Source organism: Melanerpes formicivorus, unplaced genomic scaffold (assembly GCF_026170545.1).
Source record: "Melanerpes formicivorus ecotype bairdi unplaced genomic scaffold, bMelFor1.0.p_v2 SCAF_7, whole genome shotgun sequence".
Taxonomy (NCBI): domain Eukaryota; kingdom Metazoa; phylum Chordata; class Aves; order Piciformes; family Picidae; genus Melanerpes; species Melanerpes formicivorus.
The window spans coordinates 21,709,908-21,726,679 of NW_027142359.1; the positions used below are offsets into that span (position 1 = coordinate 21,709,908).

General features: G+C 41.4%; 1 protein-coding gene across 1 annotated transcript; it reads left to right on the forward strand.

The window, feature by feature from the left end:
• The first annotated feature begins 15,496 nt into the window (after window positions 1-15,496).
• APOBEC4 (apolipoprotein B mRNA editing enzyme catalytic polypeptide like 4) lies at window positions 15,497-16,468 on the forward strand. The gene has a single exon (XM_068140508.1). The coding sequence runs from the start codon at window positions 15,497-15,499 to the stop codon at window positions 16,466-16,468; it is 972 nt and encodes a 323-aa protein (XP_067996609.1).
• The last annotated feature ends 304 nt before the right edge of the window (window positions 16,469-16,772 follow it).

Genomic DNA, 16,772 nt, shown 5'->3' on the forward strand with positions numbered 1-16,772 from the left:
TTTTATCCAGAGAAACACGATGTTTAGTTACAAAAACATAGAAAGCCAGCATTTCAGCCAAAGAGCCAGGAAGTCCTGCTATTCTAAATCAAACTGCTCCATGGACTTTAATTTGAAAATCCATATATTACTTGCTAACTTCCTTACATTTAAATTTCAAAATGCAAAGCATCTGAGATCTGGAAGAGACCCAACAGTTAAATCTCCAGGGAAGTCAGGCAAGGCTGATAATTGGGTTCAGATGAGGGGATATATATTTATGTTTTTACTACACTGATACTGGATAACACTCCTTGCATTTCCCCCTTTTTTCATCTTTGTTCCTTTATTCCTTTTAAGGAAAAGTGACCTTTTTAGTTGTGTCTCATCACTAATCACATCAAGATAATATTAACTAACCCTTTACAATAGTCTGGCTTCTAATGGATTAGTGAGGAGGGAAGGGAGGGGAGAGCAGTGCTACTCCCCTAAGGCAACAGACTGCACAATCTGAGGGTCTGTCCTTTTCCTGGGGCTGTGTCATCACAACACTCTGAATGCCAGGTCGCCTTCCTTCTTTCCTCACCTCCTTTTCTTATTTTACTATGGATTTCCTTCACTGTAACTTTGTGACCAGCTCTCAGCCTGCTCAGTGAACAAACAACAAATTCCGAGGAACAAGGAAAGAAGTTCCTCCAACGGTATTTAGATGAGAAGAATGGAAATAAATATTCCAAAGTCACATTCAAGTGATTATACAAATGTTGATTAACATAAGACTACATTAAAAGCAAGTGCCCTGCGTGTAAGGTACAGGGCATGTAACTCGTCTTTTCCTGCATGTTTAATCAGAAGACTTAAGGAGAAAAGTCATGATGTGTATCACAGTCAAGTCAGGACTAGCTTCAGGATCAGAATACAGCACTAGCCATCTCCCCAGAACAGTCAGGTGGCAGCAAATCTTTTACCTGTTCTAACATGCTCTCCATCATCTTTGTTGGTCTCCTGTGCTAGTACATGAACAGAGTACAAGCATACGCAGATCAAATGCAGGTATTACACAGGTATGCTAAAAAAGAGGATCCATAGCCAAACTTAATTAGTCTCCATGGGAGATAGACACCAAAGGGATTATGAAGTCCCTCTTCAGAACTTTATCATGCTTTTTTATTGTACTTGTGAAGATGTTTCTTATCTAGGTCACTGTTTTACCTTTTTCTGCTCAATTATTTGAGGAATTGTTTTACAGCCTCCTTTGATCTTGGTATCCAGGCCAGCAACAATACAAGTAGAGTGGGGTAAATGGTATCTTAAACAATATTTAGCAAAGACCATAGAGAAATTCTTCCAGTTTATCATGTTTCCACTGCAAAGAAAGGTGCCATTAAAACCAAGAGATCACCTACACAACAGTAGCTTGAGAAGGCTCCCAAGATAAGCAACTGACCTCTTTGAGCCTTCTCCCTGAGGTACAGCAGTGTGTTTGCCATCTATCATCTACCTAAATACCTGAAATCTATTGAACAAGGGACTGAAAGGATGGGACAACTGCAAACTCATTCTTCATCAGACCTGAAGTTAAAAAGGCATTATGTACATGTTGAAGAAGAAACCCTAAGTCTAGAGATTTATAAGTTAGTAGCAAGTCATAAAACTCCTAACCACAGCCGTCAAAACCTGATGAGATGTTGGGAAGGATCAACCTTACTCCGAGGGCTCAGCTGGCTAAGTCTTTAAAATAACACTGAAGGAATTAGCTCAGTATACTCTTTCTTTTTTTTCAGCCTGATTTCCCAGGCAATTGCATTGCCTGCCACCCTCCCCCTTAAACCAGTGGATTCAAGCCAGGTTGGACAGAAATTTAAACTGCTGTGTGGTTGATGGAAATCTACAACTGGAGAGGAAAGGCTCTTCTAGCTTCTCATTGATAAAAATATGACCCCATCCTGGGAAATATTTCATTCTGAGCATGCTGATTCCAGATTCTAAGAAGCTATCTCCAAACACAAACTATAGGAACACTAGACTTTGGTCTCCATGGTTGAGACTGCCTGCAAAAAAATGCAGGGCATATTCAACAGGTCTCAGAAAACCTCCAGTGTGGGGTCTTGGAACAAATACAGAGAAACTCAGACTTGGATTATTATGAAACCCCATAATACAGACCTGAAACAAATCAATCATTCTTATTCTCACAAAACTGAAGCCTAGCTTCTAATCAGTCTCTGAGCTAAGTCATTTCATCCCTTCCTCCACATATCCCAGTTATCCTACCCTCCTTCCCATGCAGCCCAAGCGAAAAAAGCAAAAAACCAGTTTGTGTTGTAGCTGGTCCTCACCACCACTTGACTGCCCAACCAACATGTCTGTGCCAACTGGCCTGCTAGAAAAAAGCAGAGAAGAAAACAATTGGAGCCCCAGTTGGAAGCCTTCTCACAGAAGCGGACACACTTGGGCATTTTTGTTTATAGGGGCAGTAGCTTCAACAGAAGGTCATGCAAGATAGCTAAGGACAGTAGCTGCATCTGGCTTCCCAATAAAATGTCCTTGCCATCATCAACAGCAATTTTTTTTAACCTGAGTTTTAGCACAAAGTCAGAGCATTCCTTGATTGACTTGGATGAAGAAATAATGCTGGTAAGAAAGAGGGTGGCAGAGGGATACCCTGCAAGCTGAGCAATGACAGAGAAGAGTGTGGGAAAGGTACCTCCTGGAAGCTGAAGAAAAAAAAACAAACTTGTGGCAGTTTGGTTCCTCCACTATGCAAAGTTGTTGCTTTGAGTAAGATTTTTCATAAATAGGTGAATGGAGTTTTTAAAAACCCATAAACTGTCTGGCTCCAATGATTTTTTTTCTTCCTACCCAGAAAACACTCTAAGAACCTAAACTACTGGCAAGCTGCTTGGGTGAGAAGGGGACCAGTACAGCAGGAACGTAATACAATTGATTACTGAGGATTGGAAGTCAGGGCTTGGGCACTGCCTCACGTAATTTTCAGGAACCAACATGATTTTAGGAAGCTTTCTGTGGTGACTTGTGTTTGAAACACAGATAATACATAGAACTACCCCAAAATATTTCATGTTAAGTTTTGTGAATCAGAAAATGGGAAATCAATGTGGTTCATTAGAAATACCTTGGGTTTGAAACATCTTTACCCCAAACAGAGACTTCCCAGCAGAATTGTCCCTAGACTCCTACCACCTTTAACCCCAGCCAGAGACTTGCAAGTGCTCACACCTCTGTCAGCTGTGAGTTGCTGAAATAAATGTGTTAGTGGTGTTAACAGAAATGAGAATGGCATTTGAAACAAAACAAAGCAAAAAATCCTGCAGGATCTAGGGGAAAAAAAATCCTGCAGGATCTAGGGGATGTCTCATTTATGTGGAATGCATCAACTAGTTTGGAGCAAAGTGAAGCTCTGAAATAAAACTAAGACTTTCTGATATTTTTAGGCACCTCTTACTTTCCTCACATAGAACATTATGAAACTTCAGTTACTTTACAGCAGGTTCTGATCCACCTTCCACCATTCCTTCCCTCCTCCAAACCAGACAAAATAAGCATAGTATAGTATCAGTCAGGGTTGGAAGGGACCACAAGGATCATCTAGTTCCAACCCCCCTGCCATGGGCAGGGACACCCCACACTAGATCAGGCTGGCCAGAGCCTCATCCAGCCTGGGCTTAAACACCTGCAGGGACAGGGCATGTCACGCTCAAGATCCTTCTGTCTACAAAAGGGCAAACCTTCAGCTGAGGCAGCATCCACAGAAAGGAATAGATGTCTTCAAGGGTTTCCCATTTCTGCTCACCAAGAAACTAGAGTTGTTTCTTACACATATTATGACAGAATCCATACAGCAAACCCAAGATCTAATCCTGTGTCAGACACTTGGTGAATAAATACAACCGGACTCTTCCTGCCCCAAAGAGTGTAGCTCCACATCTGTCGGGCACTTTGAAGCCATCAGACTGAAGGTGCTACTGAAATACTAAATTATTTTTAAAATATTAAAAGCAAGCAAACCAGCAGGTTTGCTTTCATGTAAAGGAAATATGCTTTGTTATCACAATACAAGGCGTATGTTGGGTGGAAATCCAGGTGTTCCATGGCTCAGGATGACACCTGGCCCGAACCAGAAAACAGCTACATGCTTCCTGTGCAGAGCTCTATTTGTTTTCCGTTTGTATTTTGAAAGCATGCTTTCTCGACATCTATTTTTATTTTACTTTAACAAGATCATTTTAATTGTATTTTTTCTTACTGGTAAAATACACACAGATTTTTGGAGTACCCCTTCTAATAAATTTCGAGGTGACCTAATTGTGGCCTTCCAGTATCTGAAGGGGGCCTACAAGAAGGCTGGGGAGGGACTTCTCAGGATATCAGGTAGTGATAGGACTAGGGGGAATGGAATGAAGCTGAAGGTGGGGAGATTCAGGCTGGATGTGAGGAGGAGGTTCTTCCCCATGAGAGTGGTGAAGCCCTGGAATGGGTTGTCCAGGGAGGTGGTCGAGGCCCCGTCCCTGGAGGTGTTTAAGACCAGGCTGGACGAGGCTCTGGGCAGCCTGATCTAGTGTGGGGTGTCCCTGCCCATGGCAGGGGGGTTGGAACTAGAGGATCCTTGTGGTCCCTTCCAACCCTGACTGATACTATGATACTATGATTCACAGGGAGAAGGGGGGAAAAACCCCTGTTACTCTAGAAGACTAGAACACAGGGAAATTAAAAAGAGTGGGGGGAAAAAGAGTTACAAAGAGTATAGGTTAAAAATGCCCTTCTCAAACATCTTGGATTAGAGAATATAAGAGGTAAACACAACTGTAAAAAAAAAAAATTACCTGATAGACATTCAGGGCAATAGTAGAAACTGTGATGGTGGAAAGTGAAACAAGGAGTTATGGTACTACAGAGCACAAAATGTGGTACAACACACTGTGCAGGCTGAGAAAGTCAAGAGGCAGCAAAATATTTCATCTGCTGCATTCCAGACTGGTATCAAACTGGAGACCTGGCATTTTATAACCTTACTTATCACATACTTCTACATAAAGTAGAGATAGAAGAGGTCTGATAGGTAGCAGTCCCAGCTGTCAAACTTTAACCCTTAACCTATAGATGTATAAAGACACATTAAAATGTATAAACATCAAGGATCAAAGCACCAACACCCAGCAAACACACACAAACCATTCAGCATTGTCTTCACAAGTGCTGTTAAGAATTGTCCAAGGCATTCTTAAGATGTGATGAGAAATCCAGGCACAGCCCTGCTAAAGCATTTGAAAACCTACAGAAAATTGCAGTTCCTTAAGCATTTCCTATAACACAGTAAGATTTTTTTCTGCCACCCTGGGATACAAAAGCCCAAGCTCTTTGCAAGAGACATAGCTATACCAGATGTTTGGTTTTCTCAATCAAATCTGTTTCAGTTTCTCTTTTAGGAGGATATGGGTTTACACCACAGCCTGCATCCTGAAGTGCATCAAAAAGTTATACAGAACAATTGAAGGTAATTCTTATGATTTGGCTTTGTAGGCAAATCCCATGAGTACAAAGGACCCAGTGTGAACTCCAGCACAATCTGGGACATTACCATTTGTTTTTATTTTCCAGCTTTTAGCACTTCTGTTACATACTTATCAGGTCTCCCCACATCTCACAGACTTGCTGAATCAAGCATCCCAAAGTTCTCCAAGAAGTGAGGGTGAAATGTGACAGGAATGAGTATCGGTTAGCAGGAACTAAACCACTGGCAGCTAAAACAGTGGGAGGGACTGTCTCTGTGCAAGAACCAAGGTGGTATTTATCATAGAGTCATAAAATGTTAGGAACTGGAAGGGACCTCCAGAGATCAAATAAATTCATTGGTATTTATAAAGCCCTTGTCTCAGGACTTCAGGTTTAGAAGCCCTGAAATAAAGTCCTATAGCAGATCAGGGCATCGATACTTTGAAAATAAGCTTTAGTCAGAATAAAGGCAAAAAATAAAGACAAAATAACAAGGCATTCCTTGACCACAAGTTTATCCATCTCAAAGACTGGCAATCATTAAACCTGAAATTAAATGTGAGTGTCTGAAATATCTGGACAAGATATCACAGCAAGGGCTTTGAGGTATTCTCAACACAACCAGAAGCAGGAAGAAGCAGATTGCACCCCCATGAGATTTAATGCCAAAAGATAACTTCACTGCTTATCTGATCTACATCTGCAATCTGAGCCCTTGGAGGCTTGCCCACCACCACTAAACATGACATGAAGCTGAGAATGCAGGAAACCTCAACTGATTGAGTCAAGAAATCATGTAGGCAACAAAATGAGGTCATACAGTCCTTGCAGTTTCACAACGGGAGAAGGGGCAGAGAAGGAAAAGGAAGTCCTCTATCCTGTGAATGCAAGCCACTCTATAGCTAGTGGTATTCTCACATTTTTGTTTGTTTTCATCCACTTTCCTGTCCTGCTTTATCCCTTCCTCACACAACTGCTTATCAACAGTGCCACGAACACAAAATAACACAAACTTCAAACTTCCCACTGTCTTACTACTACCAATTACACTGGAAAATGCCTCATTTTCTCCTAAATGATTCTGGCACAAACCAGCTCAGACTGCACAATGCACACCTCTGGAAACAGAATATTATTTCTTACTGCAATTTTTACTGGATCTTGAGATGACTGACAGAATTTAGGCAGTTTGTATGAGTTTTAACCACACCAAATAAGAGGCTTCAGTGCTGTACACAGAAATGCCTCGTCTTATTTGTGAGCTGCCCTACACGTATCAAAGGAGTCTGAGTGAATTCTCATCATCCAGACTGAATGCATCACTTTATCCAGCCATGACATAAAAATGCTGGCTCTTCTCTCATACAAAAGAAAATAGCAATACCCTGAAATCACGTGTCTTTCAGGCAGCTTCCCAAGCACACTTTGTTTTCATTGACTAAAATAATGCCTAACAATAGCAATTGAAAGCAGATTTTCCTTCACTATAAAAAGTCTTATTCTATTAGGGGCCAGCAGATCTAAAATTATGTTATTTAGCTAGCACTCATCTCTGCATAGTGAGAGAACATAGGTCATCTAAACAGAGAAATATTATTGCCTTTTCTACTATTTTAATGACAAGAATAGAGATGGAACTGGCCCAAAGCAACATTTTGAGCCCCACCAAACCCTTTGGCAATGTCTGCCACATCATCCTATTTATTGGTTCCCTGATGACCATTCCTGTAAATAACCCCAGAAGTCACAAGGGTTGTAGAGGCTGTTTAGGATGCCCAGGGTCAATACCCACAGCTAAAACATCCCCAGGCATCTCTGGGTATTCCCAAAGAACACCAAATTATGGCCTCCTCTTCTTGTCTTGTACAGCCATCATTTGTCAGTCTGTTTGAGCTGAGTCACCAGGCAGATAGTTTGGAAGGAGGAGTTGATATAGGTGTAAGCATTCTTTATTGCACTGGCTAATTTTGATTGGCCTGGTTATATTGTTAACAGAGTGGGGTCACAACTCCAATGGGTTTTATGTCAGTGCCACTCCATCTATTTCAGAAGAAGGGCTCTGAAGTAGACAAGTAGAGGTGAGGTCAGAATTGGCCTGGATATTGATTCAATATTCTACATGTACACAGCTCATAGCTCAGATGAAAATTAAAAGGAGCATTCCTGCCTGTTTCATGACACTTATGCAAGCTGGTAAAACTTTCCCTGGCTTTATGCTTCTGGAGACCATCCTGGCTCTACTGACCTTCACTGAAGCTCATTTTTCCACACATTAATAATTTGAGCCTAAATCTCACATTTTCTGAGCTGATATTTTCTAAGAATGAATATGGCTCTTTGAGTCCCAAGAATTATCCTCACTTAAAATGGAAAGGAGATAAAGCAGCATAGTACTAACAGGCATGCAGTAGCTGGTTTCAATAATTTTTTGGTTATTTCGACATGCTTCATGTGTTTCATATGAATTACAGCCAGCCCTTCCTGTTCCATCTCTAAAGCTTACATTCTGGGTTTCTATTTTCTATCACTAAACACAGGCTCTTGACAAGTTTGCTGCCTTTTGCATAGGTCAGGAGGAAAGCTGTCCAACTGCCAACAAACAAAGCTCACTGATAACACTTCATAAAGTGATATGGAAGAATTTCTCAACCTGGAGTCTGTGATGTGACCACACTCAACAGAATGGGATTTTAAATGAAATAATAAAAAACCTCCTCTGAGTTACTTCATCTATAATTTGTCCTTACTGTTTTTTGCTCTCCTAAAATTTAAACTGGTCACTCTGCCTATGACGTTGAAGTATTCCTTATGCCTCATTCACCTCACTGCTATGGGACCCATCTCCATTTCAGCGTAAGAGATTGCTGTCTCTCTCCCCGACTAACGAGGAAGTTGCCCAGTTTCAATCTCAAACAGGAGCAATCCCCAGTCTAAGAGCCATCAAGGGGAGAAAATTTCCATTTCAGGAAGAGAAGAGTAGGAAAAGCATAGGGAAAGCACTGAAATGAAGAGATAGGTGTCAGGAGGAGGAAGAGGAGTATGATTAACTAATTCATCCCAATGGATGTGATGTTATCTCAGAGTTATGCAAAGACCATGAATTAGGATGGAAGACTGCTGGCTTTCCTCACTCCACAGCATTTACAGCTTCTTCTTGACTCAACAGTTTTCTGCTTTATTCAAGATGGATGATATTCCAAAGCCAGCAAGCATTTGTCTTTCATTTTCTCTGGTTTTACCTCTGTCCAATCCAGACAACAGCAATCCTTTTTTCTTTTCAAATAACTTTCTTGCCTTCTCTTCAATATTGATTGGAAACAACCTGACAGATGGAGGTTTTGATCAGTTCACTAGGAAATGTGTTTCATTTTTATGACCTGGTTAATCACACTTTTTAAGCCTGTGAAAATAATCAAAACAGGGCCAGATTTTCCCCATGTGCAAGGGAACATATTGTAACATACAGACTATACACAAAAGCTGAGAGAACACTAACCAATTCATCTTTACAGAACAACTAGGGGAAAAAAAACAAGCCAACAAAAAACATCCCCAAACCAAACAAACTAACATCACTACCAGCCTCTCTCCAGTCAAATTCACCCTCTTTTCAGAATATCTGCTCATAACTCTCATGTGAAGTTTCCACTCTGCCTTTAATGCCAGTAGCACATCTTATTCTGCAGTCCCCAGTTAAAGAGCTGTGCATGAATTTATGAAACCACTAATATTAGATTAATTGCTTCCATTTCACTTTATATTTCCTAGGACAATGCATACACAAGGACAGCATTTTTCTAGCACAAAAGATAGATATTTATATATATTTATATGAAAGATATATATATATATATATATATATATATATATATACATATATATGTTGGGAGCTTCACAAACTGACACAACCACCTTTATGTAGCTTATTACAGAAGAATAAAGCAAACCTCTTACTCACCATGTCCACATGGTTCCCTGAAACCTGAGCACATGAATGTCTGGTTCTAATCATTCACCCGTGTCAGGAGCATGTAAATCATACCTTGCCCAGGAAAGGATGAGCAAAGCACAAACAAATTATCAATATGCTGGGGTTCTGTGACTTTCAGACATGAATAAAGCAAATAGAGTAAAAGTCAGGAAAGAGAGATAGGAACTTCTCCTTCCTTGCAGTGGGCTAGAAGGAATCATGAGAAAAAAGCTTGACTAAGTCCTGAAAAAAAGAGAAAGGTCATCCTGTATATCTGGAAAAAGGACTTCAGAGCAGTGCTGCTAGATTCCTGGAAGAAACTGAAAGAATCATCTCTTGGAAAGAGGTAAGTCAGAGGATGATGATAGCAGGATAGTGCAGATCAGCATTGCTTAGAAAATACCCATTCTTTCTTTTGAGAGCCAAAGGGTTGAAAAGCCTTGAAAGCCTTGAAGAGAATAGCAATGCTCACACTTAGCCTTTGAGATAGGAACCCAGCTAACAAAATCAGGTTACTGCTGAACAATTTTAGAGCTTTTCACTTTCTCAGGGTATGAAAGATTTGGGGTTGAAGGCAGAGGAGCCCTTCCTTTCAGTGAAAATGGCTTAACGTCCATGCCAGCCTCATGAAGGGCTGCAGGCTGGCCACGATACCAGCAGGAAGTTTGGATTCTAATTAATTTGAGGCTGCATTTGTAGCTGCTGTGTGACCTATCTCTTTCCTAACCTCTGTTTACATTTTTCTCATCCAACCACATATCAATCCAAATTCATATCTGTAACAGTAACAGCAGGTACCATTGTGACCAGTTTCATGCTATGTTAACCACCACCCTCAGCTGCCAGTACCCTAGCTGTACAATAACTAAATCACCTTTGGCAGCTGTTTCTGTTTTAGTTCCATACCCTGCAAAGATTTATACATCTGCTTAACTTTACCCATGTCAACAGTCCCAGTGCCATCAGTAGGAGCCTTCCTATTTGTAGATTTCAACTCTGTAGAATCAGGACATTCCCCAGAATTCTCACAAGCAAGGAAAATCTGAATTGGAAATAAGCATGATTAGAATTTCTTTGGTTTGTGTTTCCAGGTTCCCACTTTTCATGACGCCTTCTCAAGTAGCCTTAGATTCAAATATGTGTCTCCCAGCCCAGAAAATCTTTTGAGAGCCCTTTTAGATGTTTGCTTGTCTCTGAGTGAAAGCCAGCAAAAGGAACAGCTGAAAAGAAAACACTTGAACATCAGTTATGGCCATTTATCTCAACAGGTTTATAATCATACTGGAGAGTAATCTACAGAGACTGTTTAAACTGAATGAACAAGAGGGTAACTGGCTCACAGGCCAGTCTAGCATATGGCAGAGCTACTTATGCCCATCTCAACCTAATTCAAAAGCTAAATTCTATTTAATGCCCACATCCAGGTTCACCAGCACCTACCTAATGTAACAGAAGCAGACTACACACTGCTGTTCTTTATGCTGGTCATTTTCAAAGGCGTCATAAATTTATCAGTGAATAAAAGATTGAAAACTAACCAAACTTTGAATTCCACTCTGAATAGACAGACAAGGGGAAAACCCTTATTTTTAGATGTAAAGATAGAGAAAAGGAAACAAAAAGGGAGCAGTGGAACACTAGAAAACATTCTGGAAGTGAGGTGATCATTTAAATCACTTTGAGGCTGGACAAGACAAGTGAGGAAAGTTTGGTGGAACCATTTTTTTGAAGGTCTGACTTTCACAGGAGCTCAAGCAGGAAATGTTCCAAACTCAGCATCTAACTCCGCACTAATCTTTACAGCCCAGTGGCAGAATGCACAATGCCAGGGTTCTGCTCCTGCAGTGCTTGATAACCCAAACTCATGTGTTAAATGAACTTGAGATTGTTGGGTGTGGAGGCAGGCTATGCCACTACACCTCTGGTTTAAATTGTCCCCGTGGATGGGTTTATTAGCAGTTGTGGACAGCATCCTGCTTCTCCCTTCCCTTCTTTTGCTCCTTATGTTTCAAATCTTAGGACTGCAGAAGAATGTCAAGTCTCTGGCTGTTTAAAGGGCCATGTGACTGCCCTGGACTATGAACTCAGATAAACTTCTTACTGAATGAAGTCATGTGTAAAATGCTTTCCAACAGAGATTATTTTGAACCAAGCTGTACTCAGAAATGCAACAGAATTTCAACACTCCTATTTCAGCAGGGAGAAAAGAAAAAAGAAGGAACCATTCTAGTACTCAAGGCAAGGCTTTGCAGGGAAGCACCACATCCCCTCCCAGAAAGAGAACTGCACTTGTACTGGACTAGGGTGGCAGATGATGGTTTAGTCTAGGGAATAAAAACATCATATTTCTATGTAATTACATGTCAGAAAAACACAGCTTTTGCCTAATTGGTTCATGCAACCTTGCTTCCAAAAGACACCTTCATAAATCAGGGTATCCCAAGTTTAAATCAGCAAAACCAGTGTCAGGTCCAAACTGGCCATGGATGGTCAGAATTTCTGTGTTGCTTCTTAGCCTGAAGAGTATCAAGTTTTAGCTAATATTTGGATTAAAATAATTCACAGCCCTGCTCATTAAGCTTTTGGGGTTTTTTTCCCTAGGAGCAGAACATATGGCTTGTATCTTGGCTGACTTCCAACCTCAGTAATTATGTGCTGACCACAGAAGTTTCCCCTGTGGTTTGAACTGGATCAAGCATTCTTCTCCAGTTCCTCCTGTGAACATTTGTACCTTGTTGAGGAACACTGTCCAACAGCTCCTGCCCCAAAGACTGCTGCATTTTAGTCACAAGCAAAACTATCCCTTAAAGTTATATTTATATCCCTGTCCTCTCCAAATACAGTTGGGAGAAATAAGGATATAATTATCATTTTAAATATAATTGGATCTGTTAACTCATGTTTTGAATTTCAAATGATATCCAGTAAACATGATCTGCTGGATCAGGATGATGTTTTGAAGCAGTGAAAAGTGATAGATGAAGGTGGGATTTTTCCTACCAACATCAAGTGTTAAAATCCTCAGGTTCATACAACTTATTTAATATCAAGTTTCTCCTGAGGATGAGCTCATGAAGGGCTTGAGATCAACATTAGAGAAGATGTGGCCAAGCTTTCTGCTTGGGCCATGGGACAACCAGTCAAGGCCCAAGGAACAGTTTGAATATCTTGCCTTTATCCCAAGGCATTGACTACTTTGATTGGTGTGTTGCATTTCAAGGATAAAGAGAATTAAAATGAAAGAGCTTTATACACCACTGCAGCCCACCATGTATTTTGAAGATCTCAAGGCAGTTTACAACTAGTTAGTGCCAAGAGAAAGCACTAGAATTGTCTTATAAAGAACTACAGAATCAAGCTAGGTACCTGATCAGGTGGAATTCTTCCTCCTCCCCACTCAAGATGAAAATTACCAAAAGGGAGAAGTCATTGTGAGTACCTCAATTTTTCATTTCCCATCTTGAAACCATCTGAATTCCAAATTCCCAGTGTGTGTAAACTATTAATCTTAGCTGAAGTCTGCAGCATTGACTGCCTCTGTAGATGCATCAGGATTGCTATGACAAATTGGGTGCCCTCTAAGTAAGAAGCCTCTTTACCTATTTCTGCTGCACGATGTCTAAGTGACCCTAAGTGGGAACAGCTGCAAGAGAGCCATTTAGTCCAGTCGAGATTTCAACCACTTGGTCGGATTTACAAATTATTTTCAAGATGACAAGAGAGCTGAATGCTGAGGGCTTTTAGCTGCCTGATCCACAGGGGAATATACAGACAGAGAGAGTAGATTAGGAGAAGATTGAACGTGCTGGATTTTGATCAGGCCAACAAACAAACTAAAAAGGCAAGTTGTAGAGGGACATATAAAATTTTAAGTGCATCTAGTAGCATCCTTTTAAAGACACTGAAACAGAGTTCAAGCCGGTGCTTCCTTCGAGGATAAAGGGAGATTTATCCCCGGTGACCAACATTGCCATCATGCGGCCATTGGAGCTCTGCACAAGCATCAGCAGTGACGGAACTGGAACCGGGCTCCGAATTTGCAGCTTTGTAAATTGTCCGTAATGATACTGGCATCTTACAGGAGAACTAGTGTGGTGGCAATAACTCATAACATCCAGCACCCCCTTCTTCAGACCTCTTCTTTTTGATGCCAGGTAGCAAAGGCATTTTTCATTTCCTGAGACAACCCGCTGCACTATACAGTACGGAGTAAAAGCGAACATCAAAACCACACAGAAACATCAAAAATTACAAATGGGGCATTCTCGATGCCAGGAAGTCAATCTTTAGATGTAATCCGAATGAGAACAGCACAATAGCCTGACTCAGGAAAGAGCTCCAACACAGGAAAATACATGGAAATTGGCATAGAGTCAGGAGTGGAAAACAAAGCAAATGAATCAAATTAGCAATTTAAGCAGAAGAATGAAACACTGACAGTCAGAGGGCAAAATACCATGGAATGCAGAGTCAAGCTGTAATAAAATATGCAGGCAGAAAACCTGCACATGGTCAGAAAAAGTAGTAATGGAATCAAATCAGATGCAGGGATGATCCGTGCCCCAACTAGAGCAGCAGTGAAGAAAAGTAATTATCTGCTCAAATCAAAAGTTGTTAATCTACTCAAAACTTATATTTGCAGTCAGCTGGAATCCTGCCCAAGCCAAGCAGGTATGATTTAGTTTAGCCATGGAATTGTCCAGTGCTTGCTTGAATTACAGCCTCAATGAGGGGCACACAAACTGTTAAGGAAGGGCCAGCTTCAATGCCTGCATACGAGGGCAGAAGCACAAGAGGAGCTTTCTGCCCAGCTGGCACCACAAGCAGATATGCACAGAAATAGCAACTGACTGCAAACAAATTCAGTAACATGCTTGTTAGAACAACATCCATCTTTTAGCTATAAAAACCTCGTATCAGAACAGCACTAAAGAAACAAAGGATACTTAATCACTAGGGATAGGAAACAAATATTGACAGGCAAAGAACCGCAGCGTAACTGCCACCACTGGCTGGCTGTACAAAGAAAATCTTGTTTGGGTTCTTGTCTCCTAGCACTTGGCACCTGCAAACACCAAAAGAAGCCTGCCTGCCTTCAGCATTACAACTGGAGCAAAGTTACTGTGCTGAGGAAGGGTCCTTCTACAGCTCAGCTTCCAGAACTGTGGAAGCAACAGTTCTTCTTTCGAATTACTCTGAAAATAAAGCTTCCAGTGTCAAAGAACTGGCATCTCTGAACCAATCCTAAAAAGCCAGCCAGAGAAATCGCTACCCTCCTGAGCTGGAGCTGCTGAGATGGTAATTCTACCTTTTTTGTTGTTGTTTTGAGGGTGATTATACCTTTTGTTTTGTTGGTGTTTGGCCAGATTACGTGCGGCTCATCTGCTAATCAAGTCCTGAAAGACAGCTGGTTTTATGATGCAGTTTCTCCTGTCTAGGGTGTGAGGGCAGAACCCTAAGAGATGCTTTTTGATCATATTTTTAGCCTTCAAAAAAGGCTACTTAGTGAAAACTACAACTGCTCCCAGGCTGCAACAGAGCTTTGTTCTTTGTGTCATTGATCATGTTTCAGTATGCTGAATCATTGAGGTTGGAAAAGAACTCTTAAGATCATCAAGTCTAACCATCAATCTGATACCACTATGTCCCAAAGTGCAATGTCTATGTGTTTTTGAATGCTTCCAGTGATGAGGACTCCACCACTTCTCTGGGCAGCCTGTTCCAGGGCTTGATGAGCCTTTTGGGGAAGAAATTGTTCCTAATTTCCAATCTAAACTTCCCGTGGCATAATTTAAGGCTGTTTCCTCTTGCCCTATTGCTTATTACCTGGGAGAAGAGGCTGACCCCCACCTCACCACAGCCTCCTTTCAGGGAGTTGTATGTCACTATGTGTCATTCTGAAGAGACTATTCCCTATTATTTTTGCAGCTTAAGTGCAATGCAAGTTGAATTGTTGAACTAAAATAGTCCTCTCCTTTTCATTCAGGATTGTCAGCTAGGAAGCACATAAACATGAAGAGTTTTCAACAGGACATGAATGCACAGGAGCAAAGAGTTTTCCAAGAATACCTGACAAGCCAGGGGACTGTGGTAAAGCCCTACTATTGGCAGAGACAGAGCCATATCTGTGCTAAGTGTCCCTTCCACATACGGACTGGTGAAGAGGCCAGAGTTCCTTATGCAGAATTTCGCAGGATCTTTGGCTTCCCCTACAGATCAAGAGCAGCTCTCCAGACCAAACACCTTCTCTTCTATGAGCTGAGGAGTTTTTTGGGCAAATTAATCCAAAAAGGCCATGCTACAAACTGTACTGCCCAAGGCAGCCACCCTGAATCTATGCTGTTTGAGGCAGGTGGTTATCTGGATGCAGTCACAGGTGCCTATGAAAACCGGGGCTGCATTATCCTCTATTCTAATTACTCTCCTTGTAACGAGGCTTTCCACTGCTGCATAAGTAAAATCTACAACTTCCTGCTTAAGTACCCAGAAATCAAGCTCTGCATCTTCTTCTCCCAGCTTTATCACACTGAGGACAGTTTCCCCACTGCCACATGGAACTGCGAAGCTCTGTGGAGCCTCTCCAGCCTGTGGCCTCAGGTGACCCTGCAGAGGCTGCCGGAGGGGGCATGGCCTTACCTCCTCTGCAATTTTGTGTATGGCATCCCAGGGTCAATCCTTTCTCACCCAACTCCAACATCAAGAACTTCAGCAGATCAACAAAATCTGCATCAAATGAAAGACTTCACAGGAACAAAACTGTATTTTAGGGAAGCCTTTCCACAAGGGATGCAGGGAAAGCCTGCTGCATGGCAGAACTTAAAGGTCTTTTCTTCTCCTGGCCTGGCCTCCCATCAGCCTTTCCAAGGGACAAAAGGCAGTCCACTGCCTCCCACATCTCGAAGCCACTTGGGGCATTACCCAGGCATGTTTTTCCCCTTTCAGAGGGAACATCTCTACCCCAAACCTAAAAATATCATAAGGCATTTAAGAATGCCAAAGAAATAATTGAGTGAAACTTGTGATTCTGAAATGACTCCATGACCTTAAAGGTATTTTACAACCAAAATGATTGGAATGTTTTCAATTCTATGTTTCCAAGTGGCAGATCCCTACTCTGAAGGTGCTACAAACTGAACTGCTTTGAGGCAGTAAGACCTCTGTTTTACACAGATGGCACACCCTCCTGCACCAATAAAGTCACCTCCTACCCAAGTTAGCCCAGAGAATAACTGTGGGTCTCAAATATCTGATTATGAACATAAAATGCTTTTGGTTTAGTCCCACACCTTTGAAACTTAAACCCCTAGTA